The following is a 25,053-nucleotide window of genomic DNA, read 5'->3' on the forward strand; positions in this document are numbered from 1 at the left end:
GGAGGGGGGTTAGCGAAACAAACACTGCATCTACAGTGAAGTAGGAACGGTTGAGCAGAAGCTGCGCCCTGATCTGTTACCGACTATAATTCTAACATTAACTAAATTAAGAAAAAAGAAGGAATCTGGTCTCGGACCATCAGCCAGGGGGCAACTTCTGCCAGCACCATAAATCACATCTTCAACGGGAAAGGAGGGGAGCAGGCGGGAACCATGAGTCCTTCCCTTTCCCTTTAACTACAGAATGTGTATTTCTGTGTGTGTGTGAGAGAGAGGACAGAGGCGGCTAGAGTTAAGAGCAGCATGGAGAGAGCAGCAGCACACAGATCTACGGCCAGAGCGTTTACCTGGCCCTGTGCTCTGAGGGTATGCTGCGTAGCCGCCTCTTCCACGGGCCCCCCTACCTGAGCCACGCGCCGCTGCCACAGCTGCCGCCGCCGCTACCGGACCATACGCTGTTGCCGGGAAACCTGTGCGGGGGGGGGATGTGGGGTGGAAGAGGAGAATAGAGGTGAGGGGAAAGGGAGACAAATCAACGGGGGAAAGACCCATGTGATGGGTCGAGAAGAATAGAAAAGGGGAGTTGTGTCGGAAAGGGGGAGAGAAAAAAGGGTGGAAAAGAGGAATGAGAGGGAAAAAATGAGAGGAGAGGATAAATTAGAAAAAAAAGCAGGATCAAGCTACCTTTCAAACATTTTCTGACTCATAAAGTGTGACTTGCTGCAGGGTTGTTGCAGGTTGCTGTAATGCAGCACATGCTGTGGGCGTCAGTGGAGTGCAGAGGAGGCTGCGAGCCCTAACGCACTCTGGGTATCTCTGCATGGGGGACCACGCTGCTCCTTAGCTTATCTGTTCTGAGCACACAGCGGGAGGGTCCGACAGAGGATCAACCTTTCGCATATGAAGGTAAGCTTATGTGGCCAAGTCACTATGATAAACGAATTAGATTTTTGTCATCGTGTGAAATTGAAGGGAAGTAAAAGCTTCGGTAAGGCATTACGAGTGGAAATAAGGCACGGCAGTGATTCAACAGACTGACATTAACCTGCAAAGAAACCAGGGTACTTCTGCCCTCCTGTAGATTGAAAAAATAAAAATGACTTCAGTTGTTGGCATTAAGTCAAAGAGGGACTGTCAGACTATACGCATGTTCAGACGATCTGACTTCAGTGGCATATAAATAAGTCTGAATAGAGTTGAATTATATCTAGTAATCAAACTTACAACAAATATACCATTATAATACGTGTAACCATTATAACTGTGGTATTACATGAATAAATAAAACCTATTGGCTACACGTTTAATAAAATAAATCAAAAACAGTGCAACACTTTTACTAGAATAAAACTATAGTTCATTTTCCTAATGTTATCAAAACACATTAACAGATATCTGCCATTAAAAACGACTTAGCTGTTAGTAAAGCTTACAAGTCAATGCTTACCAAAGTTGTATTTAATGAGGTCAGTTTAAAGTTATGAAAAAAAACTATCCTTTCCCACTTTTGTATTGACTCAGTTTCAGCCGACTCAGACAAAGTTTTGTTAAATTTACAAATGCCTGTTGAAAAGACCATTGCCAAAAGTGATACATTTACTGTGTAAAACCTCAACTGGTCGGGGCCTATGGCTGCCCAAGTTCAAGTCCTGGCCCTCTCTACTCCCCATCACTTCCTGTCTCCTCTGTCCTCTCAAAAACAAAGTCAAAACCTCAACTGTGCTAATTTAATATTTGTTAGGTTTGTCCAGAACCTTGTTTCTAAAACAGTTAATAATCCTCAACACAAGCTACATCATTTGTAAGCTGTTAATGATAAATACAAAAAAAATGATGTCAAGCACTTGCAGTAACTGTACATTGAACGTTATACGCCTCACAAATTCTGTCAGACGCCTTATAAATTAAGGTTATATGGTTATAACACAAGCTGAACAGCAACACGAGACCAGAGGCAAGAAGGTAACCGCAGCTCGACTCCCATGAAGACGGAGATATCCACCAAGAGCCAGTAAGATTATCCAGCGGAACACTATAGGGTTAAAATCAACCATGACCGGCATCACCAACACAAAAGCGATATGGAAATCAGCCCACGCTTCATACACTTTGTAGTACACTTAAATCACTTATCTCCGTGCCGGCGCTCATGTTTGGGCTGGAATGAAGAAGTGAGACGGAAGTCGTAAAGCCGAGCGAGCGAATCGTCCTCCACCGCCAACCGTGTCGGTTTATACCTTGAAACCCAATCAATCAGGAGAATAATTTGGTCTCCAGGCATTGCGGACTGATGCTACAGACACGCCGGGGCCAGGGTGTTGCACGGTGGCCGTGATTTGTGAGCAGGCTTGGATGAAAGGGTCTCCATCCTCTCCCTGGTTTAGTGACTCTTTATGGCGTTATTACGAGATTCGACACCAGGGATTAATTGCTCGCTTTCAAGTGCCCTTTAATTCACTGACAAGGGGGAAAGAAAAAGATATCGGGAAGCAACAAGTGATGCGATGAGATGCATGTGTGCGAGTAAACGCATTTGAGCCGCATACACACAAAAGGCACAAAGCACATTAAACAATTAAATGCTAAATTCATTCTTAAAGGGACAGTTTAATCACCTTCATGTTGTTCAAAACATGTTTATGATTGTTCTTCTTCTGTGCAACACAAAAGATGATATTTCGAAAAATGTCTCGGTTGTTTTGTGTCCATACAACGTAAGTCAATGGGGGTAAGTGTTGTTTGGTTCATGTATTTCAAATTATCGACCTTTGCGTTCTGCAGAACGAAAGTCATACATGTTCGACGGAGCTAGAAGCTGCATACCGTGCATGCTAAAACGCGCGTCCTACGTATCCGTCTGAAAAAGAAAGGCAAGGATGCGAGCGCGTCCGTGCCGTCGTGCCCGCGCGTGCGTGTCAAAGAGACGGAGAACCACTCGGCTCGCTCAAATCTGAAGTGTTCAAACATCATAATTAAATATTATCATTTTAGTGAACAATGAAGGACATCCACTCAAACGCTTCATCAAAGTCATTATTATAATATAAATATAATTATAGAGCAGCTCTCTAATTAAAACACACATCTTTGGCTGCAGCGGTCCGTTCATGATTGAAAGCCAATAGACAATAACTGGGTGACGCTGGCAGATGGTTGGGTTCACGTAGAAGGATGGATGATAATTAGCCCTGTCTCATATGGGTTCCCTCCTATTCTTCAGCACAGACCCTCACATTAGTGGCCTTAATAACCTTTCATGTGCTGCTAATGCCTAATCAAAAAGAAGTCTTTATGACCAGATTAGCTGTGGAGTTGAACAATAGGACTGACTGCTTAACATCCAGAAAAATGAACGTACGATCTATATAGCAGCAAGTGTTGAATATTTCAGACAACACGGGTGTATTGCACGTGTTAGATTAGGCACTGTCAATCGTCGATTCTTTATTGACGTGAAACAGTCGCTACTGGGTTTGACAGAGTTCATTTTGCTTATAAATTGACAGAATTTGCATGTTGCACGTATGAGACACGTGGACAATCACAGCGTTGCAATAAATGCAGGGTTTAAACAACTTCTTGAATTTCAAGCACAATACATTTTCACGCGTTTCTACTTAAAGTTACTGAAAGTTTTTATTTAAAACACTTTACTTAAAGCGTATAATGCATTATAAAAGTAGTTTTAATGTAATGCGCCTTATAATGAATTGAAATGTCTTATGAATAAGTGTTACCATACCGACACTTTTTAATTTGGCTATAATTCTTTACAAAAACATTTAAAGTATTACACACACATAATGAACAATTATAATGCATCATACACGATGTGGGTAAGTCACTCTGAAAAAGTAATGAATTACTAGTTACTTATTTCATATTCAATAGTGTTATAAGATTACTGTACAAATGACTCTCTCCAAAAGGTATTTAATTACATATTACTATTTACTTTCTTTATCCTACATCAACCTTGGTTTGAGTTTATTTAAGGATAGACATGAGACGGCTTATTTAATTCTTTCAACTACATAAATTAGTCGAATTAACCGACCAAAGTATACAAATGTAAGAAGGATACATCAAAGCATGGATTTGGAGTTGCAAACGCATATTATTTATGATGGGACATTTTCAGGGATGGGTAACGAAACTCCCGCCGCAGGATAGCGTCTCTACGCATCTTCTGTGCTGTGAGACCGGTATAGAGAGGCAGTTCATTCCGCACGCACCCGTAGATGACTCGCAAATGAATGTGTACACGGTTTCCAAACATTTGTCACTTACTGAATGTTTTGGCATATAAATATGAATTAACACTTTGTTTCTTAACGCATGTCGTTCATTACCTAGACTGAAGTTTACGATACAACGTACAAAAAAAGTAATATAACCAAAATCACCACATTTAGCAAGTACTGCACAGACTTTCAGAACTTGTCATTCTCTGCACTTAAAGCAAACGTGCAAAAGCGACTTTAAATGGTAAGATGCCTAATTGCATTACTCCCTTACATGCGGTAAATAAAGTAACTTTATTGAAAGTTCATTGGTAATATTATCGAATAATTTTAAAAATGAAATGTTTTTATTAAAAATGTATTAAAAATAATAAAAAAGCCTAGAAAGTGGCAGAGCATTGTTAAGTGAGGTTTAGGAAAAATATCATATGTCGTATATTTTTCTATTTGTGGCTTTTGTTTTGAATATACGTATGTTCCCCTGCATTTCAGACATTTTGCCTGAACACATTTATTTTGCACATTGTGAATCGAATCTGGTCTATACTGTTTTTTTATTTCTTAAAAATATATATTCGGTTCTTAACACGTTCTGTAAATTAATGTTTGATTGTTTTTTACACCCAACACTGAGTATACCCTTTAATAACCCTTTATAATGCATTATGCATATAGGCTTAAAGTAAAGCGTTAACAAAAAATGTATTAAAAAACTTGAATAAAACTCTAACTGTAAGACATTGCATAAAGAAATGCAGATATTTGTTTAGCCTGTGTATCATGAATAATGTCTATAAAACAAACAAACACCAGACTGACAGAATTAGCTTGAACCACCTTGCCTACTTTTTTCTTTATTTTCCTGTGAGGCTGCATTTCACTCATGGTAAATATTAGTTTAGAGACCCACTTATCAGGCTCTTCTGAACAGGGCTGACTCTCGACACGAGCAGAGCATCTCTCAGACAATGGTAAACACGTATCCTGCTGTGTCTTGTCAATACTGCCGTTAATTGTGGTGCCGGTGAACTGCACTTTTTCTAAGCGGTATCCCCCTTTCACCTAACAATCCTTTGTTTGACTTCAGTATTATATGCAGTGTGTAATAGATCTAAACGTTCTGCAGAGAAATGATCCATTCATGAACAATGTAAACACCATGGGCTGTTAATTCAAAGATCATGTCAGTGTTGTACAAAGATTCGATCCCCTTGCGATTCGATCCCCTTGCGCTCCATGAGGTTACAATTTGTAATCCCTGTTATTGCATTTTATTGTAACTTGTAAAAACTTTTTTTTTATCTCTATTGCATGTAAAAGGTTTTCTTTCTTTACCATGTAACTTAGGTAATTGTCCTGTGTTCTTTGCTAACAGTATTATAAGCAACTAACATTGTTTTTATATGGTCAAGACAACATGTATCATTATAATGCAACTTTATACGATTTAAACATTTATTGAAAGTACTATTACAATTGATTTTAGCTAAGAGAATCACTTTACATCGGAGGTGGAAAGGATTATACAGGGGGATCGAATCTTACATGACACCGGCACTCGAAAGGGGAGGGGTGTCGAGGTTTAACAGGGGAGAAAGGGGACGCAGGGGGTGGTGTGAGGTTGGGGTGCAGTGTTATCCCCCAGGAACAGCTTGGCAGAATCAAATCAATTTCATGGCCTCTCTATTACTGGGGACATAACGCCAATATTTAGCTTTCCACTTTTACCCATTTTTCCAGCCTGTTTGCTCTGTCAGTGGCCGTGCTCGGCTGGGTCGGGCTGGCCTGGAGGAGGGACAAGGACACATCTGTTCCACCCCGGAGCTCTGGACAAGATGCAGTCCTCACGCAGGCTCTCTCTCCCAAGCTATTTCCTCCCGCCGTCCCCTTCAACCCCACACTTTTTCTTTCTCACTGCCTTCTGGGTCATTCTATAGAACAGGTGCCTTTTCCATTACAAAAGGTTGGGATATAATTATGTCTTCAGAAAAGTAACAGAGTTGATGCAAACCGAACTGACAGTTTAACCGTTTAATTTGTCACGGTTAAGTCAGGTCCACAAGGTTGTGAAGATACAGAGTGCCTCTTGGAAAGAGTTTTTAACTAATATTTCTACAAATACTAAATTTTCAGTTACTATATAGAACCATGGAAACAGGGTTGACATTTTTTGTTTGCAAACACAACTTAACAACATACAAAAGTATAATAATGAGAATTGTCTCTGAAAGAATTCTCTTCTTTAAAAGACGATTATTTTATAATAATACATCTCTTTGATTTATGGAACTTGGACATATTTAAAAAGGTCTAACTAAAAGAAAAAGTTGCCACTGGCTCGATTAACAGAACGACGCTCTCCAATCATCTTGGTACGTCTGTCAATTTTATGATCACTAATGCCTATTTGTTTTTTGTCAGCAATTTGCTGGAGAAACTCCAGTTTGGACTGCACACCGTTTATTTTATCATGCAGAACCTGTGAGTCATAAATACATTAAATAATTAGATACGGTCGATCATAATTTTAAGTCATAATGGCCATTAAATGAGATTAGTGAGGCTGCTAACATTAAACCAGAAATGGCAAGACATGTGATGAATTTTCCATTGAATGTATCCGAACATCATTTTAACTACCGATGAAAATGGATCAAAGAACAGGAATCATGCTCCTGCTTTTCAACCACACTTAAAAGCACTATTAGTTGATGTAGCCATTATAAAAGACATTCAGATGGAATGAATTAGAAATGCGTGCGCTAAAACGAGCACCATAGAAAAGAAGGTGGATAAAAGAAATGTGCGAGAACACAATCTCGCCGACCATCTTTTCATCTGGCAAACGAGAGGTGAGTCATGCTACTTTAGCAGAAGCCCTTGACTTGCATTACTTTCAAAAGGGCCTTTCTGCCGAGCTATCAAAGACTGCTTGAAGCCTGGGCAATGAGGCTTCCAAATGCACAAGCCGGAGTGGCGCTTGCCAGCGGAGAACTCCTCCTCCGGCTCACATTCTCGCCTAATGAGGGTGATGATGGTGAAGGGAACATGGGACGTTTCACAGCTTTGCTCTTCACGGCTCTGGAGCCTCTGGTTATGAGAATTACAGGTGTGAGAATAGACGGTCATCGCTGGCTGTAGGGGTTTGACCCCTTGATGCGTATGAGTTCAGCTGCTAATGCTTACCAAATTCATTCAGGATACCCGAAAATTTAACATGGCTCTTTAAAATTGGCAGGTAAGCATCCGACAACCACATCGGGTTGCCCGCAGGAAGAATTACTTCGTACCCACATTGCAATGTTTCAAAAATCATTTTAAACGCACTAGAAACTATCTAGCAACAATGTACAGAAAACATTAAGATACAGCAAATTCCTTGGAAAACATTTTCCCTCAAATAATGTAAAAACTTAGTTAATTTATTTAAGTTCCATCCATTTAGCAAAGTTAAGCAAAGATTGTCCAGTAAGCTTTTAATATTGACTAATGTCAGGTACGATTTTACTGAAAATGTCAGTTTGACGTCATTCAACCCACTTAAAGATAAAACCGTAACATGCAATTTCTTGTCAAATAGAGAAGCAAAAGATTGCAGCTTTAATAAAAGACGCGTCTCCACAAAAACAAACCCGTTAAATACAAACATCCCAAGGAGAACTGAGATAATGTCACGCATGCCTTCACAAATATTTACCCTTACCAAACAAGGCACATCACTGATTACCTTTGTGTCCGTACTCAAAATTGTAGAAATCTATGCCGGTCCGTTTATGATCGAAGGTTTGAAGGTTAAATACCCAAGCAATGTTTTTATTGATCACAAAAGCACATTAAGGGGAAAACACTAGAATGTATGAACGGCCACAGGGAGCATCGCACACAAGGTGTGAAGCTGTGTCTGACTAATAGTGCATCTCATAGAGCAATTTCTGAAGGCAGAAGGCATGACCAGATTTCTTCAGTGCATCCATCATCTCAGCCTTGTATAAAATGGGCAGAGAGGGCTTTTTTGTATAGCATCGCAAACAGCCACATGGCTGGGTATACACATTACAAACCATGTAAAATCATGTTGCATTAGCAAAGGATATATAACGGGGTTAATCTAAAGAAAACACAGATTTTGGCGGTGTTTGGGAACTGGGACACCGTTTCCCACTGAAGAACACTTGTAACCATTGACTCCATTGTATGGAGACATATCTTGAAATATCTTCTTCAGTGTTCCATAGATTTAGGTATTGAACTACATGACGGTCAATAAATGATGTAAATATTTTGTTATTTTTAAGGTCCTACTTTGGTGTAGTTTACGTACATACACCTACAAATTTACGTACATACACGGTGTAAAAAACTTTTATAATAATAGGCATTTATTATTACTACGACAGACGACTCCTTTGCGTGATTCAGAGTCGACTCCTTTTTTCCCAATCCAGAAACTTTGTTATTCGTTCACTTTCGGCTTTACAACTTGGCAGACTGCTTACATTCACACACAGCTAGATTACACACTGCATGAAATGTAATCTAAAGGACATTGCAATATTTACTTTTCAAGAATACAATTAGAAGTAGAAACTTTAATCGCTGCTCACGTCCAATGAGGACGCTCATCAGTAAATCCACAATGCCCTGTGCTAGGCAAATAGGATTTTAATTCGGAACCAAAGTTCAACTTTTATGGGGAACGGCACATGGGGTCAACAGTTTCCGAAATGTGACACTTGTCACGCCGCTGAAGATCAGGCCATCAGGGAGCAGAAAGATCTGGGTCTGACCAGTCTGCTAATGTCAGAACCCGCCTAGACATCAGCCAGAGCTCATACGGCTAGAACAAACTGACCTGCCTCCCCCGCGGCTTCTTGGCCCCCTGGATTCATGTCCAATCACTGCCATCAGCAGGGGCACATATAATGAGACCGTGGCCGAGGGACAGATCTCTTGTTCTGGCAGCCTGCCACCCTATTCTGCAGTCATTCACCTCCTTGATGAAGGCAATTATCAGGCAGACAAATACTGTGTCCCTGTAGGGGAGGGGGCACAAAGACTAACCCATGAGCAGACAAAGTTAACGTCTTATCAAATTAGATTTTTCAAAGAACGTCGGAAGCTATTTAGCTTTTCACTGATGAAGGAGAGAGCCTGTAGTCAGAACAACAGGTAGACATGGCTGATGATCGGATTGTGAATAACATGCATGAAACTTCAAGACCATATAAAAGTATTAAAACTTAACATTAAAGTTTACCAACTATTTATAAGTATAAGATAGGTAAAAAGCTCAAATCGGTTTTAAGCTTTATAACGAAAAATACATGTGGGCCCGATTAAATGCAAGTAAAATGTCTGCTTTATGGTTTCAACTAATATTTTTGAGAGTAAAATGTCTACTTTATGGTTTCAACACATTTTTTTTTACAATAAAATGTTAAAATTTGGTTGAAATATTGTTATCGTCATCCAGTGTAACACAGCATTTATGTACAAATTCAGACAAGATGCTTATTCTGACTTATATATATTAAAATATAGAAAAGAATAAGGGAGCATATTACATTTTATTGTGCTTCAGGAATAAAGGAATCATATTGACAAATGGGCAAAACCTAGGATATTGGCAAATAAAAAAAGTAAAATGAAAACTCATTAGCATTTAGGGTGAAAGTAATTAGTCTTTTAATATGTCATAATATGTCATTTATTTATGTTGTAAATATGCCTGTCAAGATTGTCACACTGAGTGAAATTTAAGCGGGCCTCGTCTGTAAATCACGGAAAAATGTATGATGATATTTTTTTGCTCAGAAAAACAAAAATGCATACATTTTTGTGTTGAAGAACAATTGAAAGCAGCGATTATACTTTTAAACCATTTTTCGTCTTTGACCCATATAGTAACATAAATATATTGTCAACTGTCAAAAGATTTTTAAATGTTAATCTTAATATTAATTTCTTAAAGACATTTATAAAAGAATAAAGAATAATTTAAGGGATTGCACATAGTCAGAAACAAATGTAAAGTACATTGCAATGTAAGTCGCTTTGGATAAAAGCGTCTGCCTAATGCCTAAATGTACTGCAGGAGTTAAGAATTTTAACACAGTGCTCCCCATCCAACAACTGTAAATATAATAAAGTAAAAAACGCAATGGAAAAAGCAGCAGACAATAAAAAGAAGTTGTTCCATTCACAGCAGCGTCTGAATTGTGGATGTGATACAAGCTGATAATTAAACCCGTACTGGTTAAAACGCCTCTGCAGTGCACGCTGGGATATATGACAGCGATTCAGCCTGACTGTGGGGAACTGTAGATGAGTCATCAGCGAGATTACAGCAGGCAAGGGCGCATGAGACAGCCTGTCTAATCTATCGCTATGATACGACCTCCAAACTGACCCGGCCCACCTTCTCGATATCACGCAACCCACGTCAATCAAGAAATACCCTGAAATGAAGATCCATTTAAAGTGTGTCGTTGTGTGGCGAGCGTGTGTCCGGCTCAGCGGTGCCCGTTTTGAGTTTGGAAAGCGGTGAATGTGTTTGCCTCACGCCTACCGAGTTAATAAGCAGCCTTTTCAATTAGAGCTAATTTGGGTGAAGAGCCGATCGAGGTAGCACAGCTGCAGGAGACGGCATTGGTGTCTATTCATCTGCTCGCTCTCTTTTTCCCTTTCTTTCTCAACGGGTCAAAAAAAGAAATCGTGCCGCTTTTCCAAAGTGCCAAGAGCTGCCAAGCCCCGACAAGGCTGGGCTCATATCACACTGTCCCTCAACGAATGCTACTCTCTCGCTCTTTCTACCATCTCCCAATTTCCTCCGCTCCTCTTTCTCCCTCACCACCCACACAAAGAGCATCTCTGGTCAGACAGAGCAGCGTCTTTATTTGTTTGTTTGCGCTCCAATATCCTGCGAGGCCGGTCGTGTTATCTGTACGGCGGGCTGGCGCAGGGCCTCGTGTTACAGAACAGAGAGGGGGCCCGTCCCCGACAGCCTCCGTGTTTGCATAACTGATTGGCCCCTAATCAAAAGTGAAGCATCAATTTCAGCCCTCCTTGTTCTGCCTCGTGAGGAAAAGAGAGGGATAAATGAAGGAGTGAGAGCTAAAGGATGCTGTTCTAACATATCGTTCGTTCCGACTGGGCCGAGAGGGGCGGTGACCTTGACGGCAGAACATCCTTCAGCTCTCATCAGCACCAGCCGCGTCAAATTCCAGAAATCACGGCAGAACAAAGATGAGAAGAGATGATTCGCTGCTCTGGAAAACAGAGAGCGGTAACAGCCTAATGTGGGACGAGATCAAACAGGGGATTGTGGGAAAACAAAACACAAAATGACAACAAAGAATCATGGCTGAAGGTGATCACGATAAATGATCTTATTACATTCCCTTTGTTTTAAGACCTCCGTTTACCTAAACTGCTATGCTACTTTACCAACGATAATGTATTGGTTCACCAATTAATGAAAACGGTCGTCATTTACTCAAACCCACCCATTTCTTTCTTTCAAAGACCAAAAATGGAGATGATTCACATTTTTAACGCATCACATTCGGTTACATGACACATGAGAACCAATAACGTATGACATCATTGATGTTAAATGCTGCATAACGTCATAATATCCAGCACACAAACATAAATTCAAGAGAATTGGAACAGATGAAAATTCTCAGAGACTCACATTTGAGCCTTTTCTCCCACAAATCAATTGTATATTTATTATATTTACAGAAGACTGGAAACACTTGGCGTGTAAGTAATACCCGTAGCTTTTTTATTGAATTTGAGCTACAGAAACATATATTTTGACCTCACTTTCAAAAACCTTTAGTTTTTGTTCGGAAAAAATACAGGACACAAGGATGAGTCAAATATTTTTCTTTCTTAGGCTGAACTGTATCTGTAATCTAGACTTACAGGAAAATGAGAAGATCTTCTCCCACAGCTTGGGGAAATCCTGTTGGATGCACAGGCTTGCTAGAGAGACGCTAAACTTGCCAATAAACAATGTAATTTTGGATATGCTTCTTGTGGATTTACAGTCTCTGAAACAGCCTTCTCTGTCTCATAAAAATGAGAGAAGAACAACGCATCTGTGTGTGTGTGTGTGTGTGTGCCTTGGCAAATGGGGAGATAACGGAGAAGGTGGCCTGATCCTGTCAGCTTTTTCTTATCTTATCTAGCAGAGGACATGTTAGTATGAAAATGACAATAGCACCAACACCAGCTCCTACAGCATCATTGGTTGTTTATATCTATATGTCTCTGGGGCAAAGAAAACACACCAAATCCATCTGTGATCGAAGTCGTTCCCAGAGGAGGACTATAAAGCTCTGTGTATACATTGTGTATTGATCATAAGCACATTTACATCTCCATGTACTTCAATGGCGTTGACATGCAATTAATCATTTTAGTTTTCATTTAAAATCTAAACAAGGAAGTCTGCATACATGCACTCACTCACTCACTCACTCACTCACTCGTACACGCCATCCCCTGCGACCTGTTACAAAACCAGTCACCAGTGCGGATTACAAGTGCCTTGAAAAAAATGACTTTCTCTCTTTTCAGCAGTCAATTTTTAACCTTCGCTGTAGCCGAGCTTAAAGTAAATCCCAGGTGCTACAAGTAGTCTGGAAAAAAGCTTTTTTTACCCTATATGTTCAACACCAAGGTCATTGACAACATCTGAAATGAAAGAGTGAAGGGGCCCTTTCTGAGTGGCGTGAGGGAGATCATTTTACAAGAAAAGCCGGGGGATTATACGAAAAGAAAAAAGGCTCCTATTTTGCGCTAGAACTGTGGTTTAACTCGAGCCTATTCTGCAGTGAGTCATATGCCAGCGAGACCTTCAGCTCTGTGTCCAGGGTCAATAACGCTAAAAATATGCATTCGATACACTCAAATGCTTTTCAGCAACCGTTATGAGACTTTTGGCATGAGTGGACATGTACGTGTTTATTCGGTTGCTTATTTTTAGCGTCAGGTAGGAGTTAGCGTCAAGCCGCCGCACGTATTTCTGAGGTAACTGCCAGTCTGTCGATGGCGTAGCGTTGGGCTTAGACTTCTTTCTGAAGAGAGCGAGTCCACAATGTTTTAATCCTCCTAACCGGGTTTAGTCACAGCAGCTATTCCTCAAGCAGCTGCCAATTTCCTCATTATCCATCACCCCCTTTATTTATTTATCGCCACTGGAATATTCTGTCTGCGCTCGACGGTTAGTTTGGGGTGTCTGTGAGGATGGTTTGAGGTTTATTTGTGCGTTGGCATCAAAAGGGAAGACAACGAAGTGTTCTCGATGCTACAAACAACCAGCTTTACGCTTAACAGCCATGAGAATTTCATAGTTTAGAGACGCTGAGGCAGTCTGAGGGAGTAGCAACATGAATTTATGCACAAAAATACACTTGCAGTGCGTTAGTGCAGTCTGTTTGGATGAAGGTAGCAACATACACCTATGTACACATACATTTATGTGCTCATTTGAATATAAATAACGTTAACGTGATAATAAAAACGTTAGGGCTGCTGATAGCACAGGTACGTCTGTAAGATGTCTGCTGAAGATCTGGAAAACATCTAATAAACGTCTTAGAAAGGGCAATTTTACGTACATTCTAGATTATAAACATCTTACAGACATCTTCTAGATGTCTATATGACGTCTGACAGGAGACATCGCAGAGATGTATGGCAGCTGAGCAAACAAACAAAAAAATATTTTATGCACTTGTCAATAGGTAAGGCTGGCAGACCACGTGTCAAACCAACAAAACCAGCTAAAAACCTGCTTGGCTAGGCTAGGCTACCAGCTAGATCAGTCTAGTCTGGTTTTCTTAAACTGTCAGGGTTGCAAAAACGAAAGAATTAGAAATACATGGCTTGTGATTTAAGTAGATTCAATTTGCATTGGCAAGCAGTGCCAGCTACAAGGCGTTGAATTAAGTGCACCCAGTAGAGCTAGATAAATCAGTGACCGGTACATTATAATAAGATATACTTGGCACGTTCTGATTCCGGTCTGGGCCAATCGGTTATCAAAGGGTAGTTCTGAGAACTGAGCCATGAAATAAAAGAGGGGCTTTGTTGCGTCACATTTTTCAGACGAAAAAGACTCGTCTTTGTTGGAATGCCCCAAAGCCCTTCCGAGTCAAGATTTGGGTGTGATTCGCTGAACTCTATTGCATAGCTTCAACGTATGAATTATATCTGTGAAGGAAGAGAAAATGAGATGCCTGTGGGCTTTTTTGTAGCTCACATGCTTTTTAAGAGCATCTAATACGGCTGTGTTATCTGTAAAGCTACAATGATATGGATGTGGGGATCCAGCAGGGGGCCAAACCATGCAGAAAGTGTGTTTGTACTGTTGATGTATACTGTCTGAGTACGCCACTGTGTATTTAAGCATAAACCACCACACCAAAGTTTTCAAGCATGGGGTGTACAGCAGGCAGAAAAGGGGGCACGTTGGTGTTTGTGAGTCTGCCGGCCAGCAGGGAGGCCATTACCAAACAGCAGCAGGAGACCAGAGCACCACACACAGCTTAACAAGATGGAACTTACCAGGGAATTGGTAGCTGTAGCTCGGAGCGAAACCGGTGTATCCACGGCCATACGTTGCTACAATGTTTGGATAACCTAAGGGGAGAGAAGAAAATCCAGGGATGTGATAAACCGCTCAGACCACCCAGAGCTTCACTATCACACCAATACATCAGTATGCCATTTAAAACACATACACACAAGAAAAATAGGAGCTCTGATGTTACACAAACCCAAAAGTGCTGCAAATCTTCTGGGAGGGTCACCCCCCATAAAACTGTGACACTGGGCCCTGCCCACAGGTTGTTAAGCGTTCTTAAAATAGGTGTTGTAAGCGTATATTTCTAATAATATTGTTGATGAAGACAAATTTTTACACATTTTTTACACACACCTATTTATTTTATTTTTAATCTTCATTACGCCTTTTCCGTGCAAATTTCTAAAAGCAATGGCAGGTCATCTACATCTGACTTTGTGACTAACAGTGCAGCTTGCATGTTATCATTATGGTCTATTGGTGTGGACATTAATATAGTTAAATGTGTTTATTGTTCATAGCTATAGTGTGAAAGGCCCATAATAGTCTTAACAAGACGTGTTGTAGCCAATTTAGGCATATTGTGCTGTTTGTACACTAGAGGGTGCACACGTTCATATTTTATGTAAGAAATACATAAACGTAATATTAATTTCATTTTTGTCTTTAATAAATCTTAAATCAAATTAATGTATTTCTAGTAGAACCAAGAAAGGTTTATTTAACAATAATAGCCCCTGCCAATGATCACGAACCACACAAATACGCGCCTCCTCATAACGCTGCAATGTAACAGATTAGCTAGCGACTCTCCGTTCGCAGTGATGAACGGCATAAACATCACAAGACACAATCTCGCTTCATTCCCTGGGGCTCATCCCTCTTTTCCCTGGCTGAGGGAACGGACATGTCTGCCACTGTCATCTCTCTCTCCCTCCCTCTCTTTTTCTCACCTCTCCACTGTCATTGATCGATAACTCTTCTTTTATAGCTTGCGCTAATCGATCATGAAGGACACGACAGCGCGAGACAATGGCAGGCTGATAGTTGTGGCAGGACATCACGGATTAAAGTCCCTCAGCACCGCATAGCCTTGGCCTCCCGCTCGCTAATACCGTCTGAGGCTCGCCGGCAACATGGTACAAATATGATTGAGCGATTGCAGAAGTCATTCGAAAGTGAAGCGCAACAATGAAAAAGTGCGCTAAGGTGCTGGCCGGGAATTTACCTCGCAATCTGTTTTTTCCGCCTGTTGTCGTCTTTGCTGAGGCAGAACTTTTTAATGATAAAGCTCGGCCGAGCGAGCTGGCATCCCCTTGACTATTTTATTATCCGAGACACATCTTTGGTTGTTTCGGAGCGAGGCGTTTACAATGCTGCATGTGCTGGAACGCGTCTCGCTCGTGCAGGATGCGACCCAACACACATTCTCTGGCTGTCTCGCTGCCAGCATTGAGCAACGGACCACCGCGCGTCCCTCTTTACCAGGCTACAGCCCAAAGACCCATTGTTCTTATTCTGTCACAATGGCTTATTACAGTGTGAGCCTAGACACTAATTATCTGGCAAACTTTCAAATGGTAAAAACATGAACGTGTCAGCCATATTGTGAATGCAAATACTCTGGGGAACACTGTTATCATAATATACAGGGGTTCAGAATTAACCTCCATTGTGACGTCACCAACAAGCCCACCCCCGAACTCTATATAGGGTCTGTTATTCGAGAGATTAGATCTCTACAGACTCGCACCAGACCCCTTTCTTTTCTTCTTAAGAGTTTTCAGGAGCACCTGAAGCATCCCTGTAACAGTTATTGGCCGCGCTCAGCGTGCGCCTGCACCGACTGATTGCTACTGGCTTATCCTTGGCTCTCAGCCACAAATGTGAGTCGGTGTTGAGGAGAATAAATACACTCCACCTCAAGTTAGGCTAGACATAACTCGGATCAATGCAGTTTGACATTGCAGAGGCAGACTGGTGGGAAGTAGTCTATGTGAAGATATTGATCCTGTCAAAGTTTCTTTGGTAAGGGTCAACACCATAGTAGAGGCTTAAAAGAAATAACTTGCTTTTATGAAGTTTTCTGTTTTTATTGACTGCTTGTGAAAGGGGGCTTTTTGTGCCGTTTGCTTTAAATGCTATGTAAACCGCAGAGTTTTTAAATCAAAGACCGTTCCGGGGGAGAATTCAATTTTGAGAGAACGAGGCAGAGAAAGGGGTACCGTATGGATACAAATATTAAAAAATACCACTCACTGAAGCATGCAGAAGACGATTTGTTAGGGTGATATACAAGCTTACTCTCTATCCTCACGTCTCGCGTAACTGTATAACAATTCTTGAATTTATGATCATGCTTATTAAACATGATATGACTAGTTCTGCAGGTGCCGTTCGCAGAACGGCGGCCATCTTTAACTTTGCTCATGCTCAAAGAGTCCTATGTTTACAAAACCTTAATATCTGGTCTTTTCTGTCTCTCGAGACTACGGCAGCTCTGTGTACTCAACTCTTAAGATGGAGCAAATGCCAGACGCCCAGACTAAATATACATGACATGGGCTTTTCCTGTGACATTTAGTGAGATTACTTTGAATGTAGAGGGATGGGGTTATGTTGACAGTAGGGGATTAACATAGTGGTCGGGCCAGCACCTATGGGAAAGAAATGCAGGTATGCTGAAAATAAATCCAGACTGCTGTTCTGCTGATTTCACAGCAGTACTTACAGGCCACAAACATAGAGAATAATAAATGGCAATTATATAAATGATATAATTATAAATGATATTGAGAGCACTTAGAAATGGCCAGACCAATTTTGCCCATGGCAGTTCTCCACCTCTATATACCTCCACTATTCAGCTTAACTGTAAGAAACCGAATTGTTCGGCCATTAGGCACAAAAGAGAGCCAGGTCTCAACGTTGTGCTTGGGCACAACACGGCATGTGACCGGCACCATTTCTCTGTGACTTTGCCACCCAACAAGACAAGGCAGCGCTGCATGTTGCAGTCACAGCCCACAACGGGAGATGTGCATGCGGTGTCGGAAAGATACCTCAGGCTGGCAAGATGACAACATGTCGCCACCACGACGGGCACCTCTTGTCTCCCGGCAACGCAGTAAATAAAGACTGTCACTTAATCTGGCCTAGTGGCGACGGCCTCGCCCTCTTATTTGCGTTATTAATATGAATGCTAATGTGCCCATTTTATGGCTCAACAGTTTCGATTCACTGTAAAATCAATTATCCATCTGGTAAAGCTGCACTTTGCGCTAGCTGAGATGTGTATTAATTTTAGCAAACATACATGAGGCCCAGCACAATAAAGATAAATAGCTCGATTAGGTGTGGTAAACACCGCTGCTCAGTGCGGGCCTCTAATGAGATTTCGGCACATAAGGAATTGCAGTTCCTTAAATAATGAGCCTTGTTGATTTTTGTATGCAAATTAGAAAAAGGAATGTTTCGCTGTCCTGCTTTCCAATTTCATTTAGATAAGACGGTGTTGCGATCGAATGAGCGCAACCCCCTTAACCCGCTCTCTGTTGACGTCGTCTCCTGTGCGCGACTCGCTTTTCAGTTTGTTCAACACTGATCTGCTTTAAGCCCTAATAAGCTCATGACACCCACTTGCGGCGTAATTTCATCAACCTCAACTTGAGTCAACTTCAGCTGACATTAGGCGGTTGGCACTGCAGACACGAGACGGTAAATTATATCAGAGGATGACGATGTCAGGGGGCTTCGGAACGCTATACCCTACCCATCAAAAGTTTAGGGTAACTGAAATGTTTCTTATCTTAAAAGCATCTTGATCAGAGGACGTATAAGTTATAATATGTAAAATTGTGGCTTGAATGTTTTAAAATGTTATTTATGTACATATATAATACTGGAAATAATATTTGTAGGAAGTCTACAGTGACTTTCTGTCACTGCTATAATTTTTTTATTGTAAAGCTGCTTTGCAACACTGCAAGCTGCACAGAAATAAATAAAAACTATTTTTTAAAAAAAATTGTTATAATGAATCTAATAGATTGAATTTTAAACAAACAAATAAAGTATGATATATTATTATTATTAATATCAAAACCAATAACACCAGTTTAATTATGGGAATTGTTTATTTAAAATAACGATTATTATTTTAACTATCATCAAATCTAACAACAATGACCACAAACACTGTATGTTTGCAGGCAAAACCCTGGATAGTACATACACGCAAATACACACTACAATCAACCAACGTCCTTTACAAACACAAAAAACTGCCTCAAATGAGGAAACATTTTAGGTCAGCTTTATGAAATCACAGGTTCATTACTCAGCATTACTTAGATTTCCCTCTTCATTTAGCACTATAATATGGTACCTTGCTTTGGTGAGGGTAGGTTAGGGATTTGGTGGGGCTGAATGCGGAGCTGGCTGAATATCAATAGCATATTTCACGCGGGCCCGGCGAGGATACTTCATCAAGTCGAATTACAGGCAGGACGACCTCTCCTGCAGCTTCACCCATTAGCTGCCATTCGCATTCTGCACCAGGCATCAAACGATTTATTTGCTTCAGTTACTTTCAGCAGACGATCAATCTAGCAGTAATTATCTCTTGTCACTGGATCTGGGTGGTGGGTTCGGGGGTGGGAATTGAAAAGAACGATAAGTTTGGGATGGGGGGGTGATTATTGTCTGAATCTAGGTTTCCTGTCCTCTAGACACACGTCAAATCGACAGAAAACCGTCAACACGAGCTTTGCGGGTGTAGGGATGATGCTCCAGAGCTTGATGGGTTCCAGACTTAGTGATGACGCGTGCACAAGCCGTTTCCATGTCGACATGAGCGAAAGTCCCAGCAGAAATGAAGAGGCGTTTCGACTGGCACGGCAGTCGTAGAGTCGCCAGCAGAGCGTGGCAGCGTGAACGCGAACGCATTGCCAGCATTGGACCGTCATTCCCTGTGCAATCCCTGAGTAGCAATTTCAATGGGTTGTTGCCTCTCCCTGTCTGCCTGTTTCAACATTATGATTTGGCATTTTGTTCTCTAAGTTTACAGTGATGCACTTGTTCTACACCATCAAGCTCAGCGTGAAATTTTAAAGTGTGCACATTGAGAAACAACCGTTTGTCTCTGAGGTCATCTGGAGACCACCACCCTGAGGATGTTTTGATCTACAGTAGATTCACATGAACATAAAATTCCCATCAAGTGCTCTAAAGGTTTCAACATGAAGCCAAAATTAACTCCATTTACATTCAACCATGGTTTTATTGTGCATAATTTATCATTGCAGGGTTTTGCATTCGTGTTACCGGAACAACCACAACTCAACCACTAAGACATTTAAAAAAGAGTCCTTTAGAGATTTTGAATGACATGAGGGTGAATAAAACAATGACAGCATTTTTATTTTTGTGTAAACTGTCCCTTTAACAAGTAACTTGCTCTGTCGCTGAAACAACATTGCATTGGGCCTGACATCAACAAGTCTTATTTTTAAGCCACTCCCCTTCAATCATGAGGCATCCAGTCAACACTGGTTTTTCTCAAAACTTCAGTTTTTATTCTATATGTGTCACTTTAATAAAGTAAAATGGCTTGTGAATGAAACATCACGGATAGATACACATAAGACAGCACTTTTGAGACATGGCATTTGGGACAGGAACCTATTTAGATCAATGATCAACACCATGGCACAGGGACTGACGGTATTAACATATGTGTAATAGTCGGTGATGATAAACTGAGATGTAACTTACTCAGCATGCCCATCCCCAGCATGAAGGCGTCCATGGTATAGGGCAGACTTCTGGCTCTCCCCCGCGTCCCCGGAGGAAACATCACTTCCTTAGGCTGGGCCTTCTTACATTCTACCTGTGGATGGCACATAAAACAAGATATCAAGTCATCCGTCTACTATAAACACCACTTATCGCATCAAGGGCCTGTCTAGACATTACAAGAACGCTGCGTATATCTGGCTGTCTTACCTTGCAGCCATATACGATCAAAGAGCCCATATGGACAATACATCAGTTGATGCCAAACTGAACAGAATAAAACAAACACACTCTGGTGTTTATAAAATCACAGGATTTGAGCATCTCAGTTGGTAATGCGCTGCCTTATTGTCGCTGCTGTTTTTTCGAGAGCGCTTTTGATGTTTGCGTGTTTGCCAAGGCATGCCGTGTACTGTCTTCTGGGAAAATGTTGTTTTTATTTTGCACTTTTACTGAGAGACGTACCCATAATTCCCCACCGTCTTGCCACTCTAATCTGGTCCTCATCATTGAACAATTTTTTCCCAGGGCACTTCCCCCCTGATCACAAACCCCCCCTCCACCCCAGGCCCCAGCCAGTTCCCTGCCGACATGTACTGATAATTTTCCCGCTGTGCTGACTGACATTTCGCCCTCCTCCACAATGCATGGTTAAGAGGCTGCTCATGACAGAACACACAGAGTGGGCGTCGAGAGTGACAGACCGACCACAAACACAGCATCAAAATTAAGTGCACCGGAATGAAGGATCCGTGGGTTTGCGTAGTGACACGGTAAGAAATATCAACCCCAACATTGTGCACTGTGTAAACAAAGACTCGTCCACCTGTGAGATGCGACATGGCTTTTGCCGAGCACAACAAAAGCAAGGATGACCGGGAAAGGATCATCGTAGCATCTTGACATACTGATGCCGGTGCATGTATACACTTCATCGCGCACACGCAGGGTAAGTATAGTGGTAAATGCACTTGGGTGGTTGAATGGAATAACGCGAAGTGACAATAAAGACTATGAGCGGTTCCGGTGTGACGTAACAGATAATCTGCTCTGACCGTGCCAACCCTGCATTTACGTTTACATCATAGACCCTTGCACGCTTTTTTATTCTAGCTCTACAGATCCCTAGACACATACGTGATTCATAACATAATGATACATTTAACATATTTCATTATTACCAACCTTAAAAATAAAAATGAATATCACCGTATATCTGGCGGAGTTCATTTATTGAGTTGATTTATTCGAACTCAAATATTCTAGTTAGTGAATTCGCTCAGCACATAACATGCTGCCTGACTGCAAGACAACATTTCGTGATGTTTACAGCGAAAGGAAACGTCCTTGAATTTCCGCACCTAAATCCAAAAGAAGTGCAGATATCTGTAAAAATAACCACCATTTTCTCAAATTACCTTATATGTAAAACGAAAGCGCTAAAGGAAAGCTCTGTTTTTTTGCCACAATGCGTCATCACACATGCACATTACAATGCAAATAAAACGGTGCTCTTTCCAAAAATGAGCGCCTCATCCAACAACCACTCATCATCAGCATTCAGGTCTTCGGGCCTTCTCCAAACACAACATGCCTTCATTAACCGCTGGTGCTAAAGAGAGTGTGTGTCGAGGAGAGGGAGAAAACGTGTGTGATGCGTGTAATTATGTCAGTGTGTGGTTTCAGTGATGAGGCCTGCAATCTCGGTGTGTTACTAATAGGCGAGGAAAGCCCGGCTTCCGATCTGACTGTCATCAATGGGCATTTAAGAGCCATGACTGCGGCTCCACATTATTACTTAACTAATTACCCTCGTCAGTCGAGGTAGGCCAATGATGAGCTCCCTTCCCTCACTAATGGAAGTACGAGGGCCGTGGCTAATGACCTGGGAGTACGGGGCAGCTCTGTTATCTGGCCAACACAGGCGCGGAAAGAGGAGGAAAGGACGAGAGGAGGAAAGGACAAGTGGAGAAATGTTGATGGGTGAACTACTTTACTTTTAGACCGAAATGATGAAATCACCTTTGAAACAATGGCCATTTAAGGCTGGATACAGACAAAGCTGCATTTTTAACTGCACTGTAAAAACGTCAATTAAAAACGATATCTCAGTTGAACTAATGTTCTTGGTTGGACTTAGGTTGGAGACAACGTGTTATATTAAGCCTGCAAACATATTTTAAAAAAAGCATTAAATTGTAACATTCAGAGTGGCTCGAGTTGAATGGACTATTAATCCCAATTCCAGCCAATATATGATAATACAGCATTACAGAAACGAAAAAGAAGTGGTTCCCCAACAATTTCACATTATTTTTTAAATTTCATAAACTTAATCTGAATAAAGGATGTTCTAATTTTGTTAATAAATGCATAAGAGCATCATACATTTTTTAAATAGATAGTTACACTAATATCCATGATTCCATACGCTGAAGGATCTGGATTACCGACCGTTTATTTGATTCAATTGCGAGTGACTTCGCGGGTTGCGGGAGGCAACAGAGGGAAGCTTCCCCTGAAGTAACTGGCTCTTAATAAATATTCATTTTTAACTAATTTATCGACAAAAATGTACAATCTATTCAATGTTTTGTGTTTAGTTGTATTTAGAAGTGAGAAATGGCATCTCGAGGGAGGAAACGCAAAGGTACGTAGTCTTTGACATGTTTTTTAAAAGTTGTATTAATGCCGTGTGTTTTAGGATTAATTTTGGCCTGTTTTATTGTGTCCGAAGTGATGGCATGAAGCGAGTACTGTCTTTCTCTCCCATGCTATGTATGCAAATTCTGAATCTTAATTTTAAAACTATTGACTGAAACCTATCAAAAATGGTTTGTTGAATGGTTAATGCATTATTGGAACGCAAGTGTGTTAAATGCGTGTTGTGTGTACGAAAGTAATAACGCCCATGTATGATAAAATTATGTGTTTTCAAACTGATATATGCATACTGCAAAACATTATGCACACAGAATGAGATGTGAGATTCTCATTTGAGATATTTTGATACATAATCTATCAATATAAATAAACAATATCAACTATTTTAGTATGTGAAAAGAAAGTTTTTGGAACTAGTGCTCTGTCCATTGCTCATTACGCAAACTTGAAAGTGAAAAGCGAGATGAAAGTGAAAGACAGCTAGGATTGACCAATCAGAATAAAGTATCACACAGTGCCGTGTATAATGCATGCTAATGACTTATTAATGAAAGTTATTAGGAAGTGTTACAAAGTGTTTTTAGTCAATTTAATTCAACCCCCTCTCTCAGGAACACACTGGCACGCAGAGCCCAACAGAGACTTCAAGGTGTGATATGTGTGCGTACGTGTGAAATAAAAACCTCATAATATCTCGCACCCGCCGCTCACCCAGAAAGCAGGTTAAGTGGAGGTCCAGAGCAGAGAGTGTGACAGCACAGATGAGAATAGGCCATGTCCATTGGCCTCGCTAATTGTTGGGAAATCGTGAGCGGGAAACGGGTGCAGGTGAGATGGAGCGAATGTGGCCATTAGTGTCTGTGTCCTCGGTAAAGCTGGCGCGTGCGGGCGAGAGGTGTGAGACAGAATCGATCAGCTCCAGGAACACACACACGTCGTATTAGCCGGATGGTTAGGGACAGATTAGATCCAATCTGCTAATCTGCCGCTTTCACCTTTTGACAAAAGGAAACTTCAGCCACCTGTTTTGACTTTGAAAGAGTGGTCGTTCAACAAAAAAGAAGTTTTCAAAGAGCCAAGGCTGCTGACTGCTGGGATACCTTGAAATACATGGCATTCTTTTATGACCGCAGTAGAGATCCGTAAACTAAATCCGTAAATTTAAATATCCTTTGAATGGAAAATCGCTCTTTGTCTTTTAGTTCATGACTCCTAGCTTTGAAAGAAGTGCACTAGAAGCATTTAAACAAAAGCTAATTTTTATTTTAGCCAAGATATACATTTAAAAATGTATATAAATATTAACGTTTTTATATATTGCATATGAAATGCTTTGCACCTATTGGCAAAAAGAAAAAAGAGACTAAAGACCCATTCGGGCCAAGATCAAGAACTATAAATGTAACTACTGGCCTTTAAATTCATACAGCGTTAAATGAATCACAAAAAGAATCACAGTAAAGTAGCAGACAATGGGTAATCGATACTAAGAAAATGTTACATTTATATTATATTCTTAAAAAGGGGTCCCATAAAACGCAACACAGTTACATTTTATTCCTTAAAACAGATTTACTTCTTCTTCACTGAGAAAAAAAGGTGTTCCCTACTGTCGGGAGGGAAAAAGGAGACATGAATCACAAGGCTGATTCATTCACTAACTCTTACTTTCAGAACTGCGGAGCTTCAAAACCCTGAGCCGCCAGCCCGCCTCACTCCTGAGAGTTTGGGATTACATAATTCCTGACA

At 40.9% G+C, this 25,053-nt stretch overlaps 1 protein-coding gene across 15 annotated transcripts in view; it reads right to left on the bottom strand.

Annotated features, from left to right (window-relative positions):
* The window catches only part of msi2b (musashi RNA-binding protein 2b), a 213,085-nt gene that overhangs the window by 20,882 nt on the left and 167,150 nt on the right, over positions 1-25,053 (bottom strand). For 6 of the 15 annotated variants that reach the window (XM_079481924.1, XM_079481922.1, XM_079481931.1 and 3 more), the window contains exons 9-11: positions 20,620-20,734; positions 14,826-14,900; positions 405-470 (exon numbers count right to left, since the gene is read on the bottom strand). In XM_079481924.1, coding sequence (XP_079338050.1) covers positions 405-470; positions 14,826-14,900; positions 20,620-20,734 — 256 coding nt within the window. Of the gene's footprint in view, positions 1-347; positions 471-14,825; positions 14,901-20,619; positions 20,735-25,053 lie in introns of all 15 variants that reach the window. The other 9 variants (XM_079481921.1, XM_079481934.1, XM_079481920.1 and 6 more) reach the window with 2 other exon arrangements.

This window comes from Barbatula barbatula (assembly GCF_947034865.1).
Source record: "Barbatula barbatula genome assembly, chromosome: 19".
Taxonomy (NCBI): domain Eukaryota; kingdom Metazoa; phylum Chordata; class Actinopteri; order Cypriniformes; family Nemacheilidae; genus Barbatula; species Barbatula barbatula.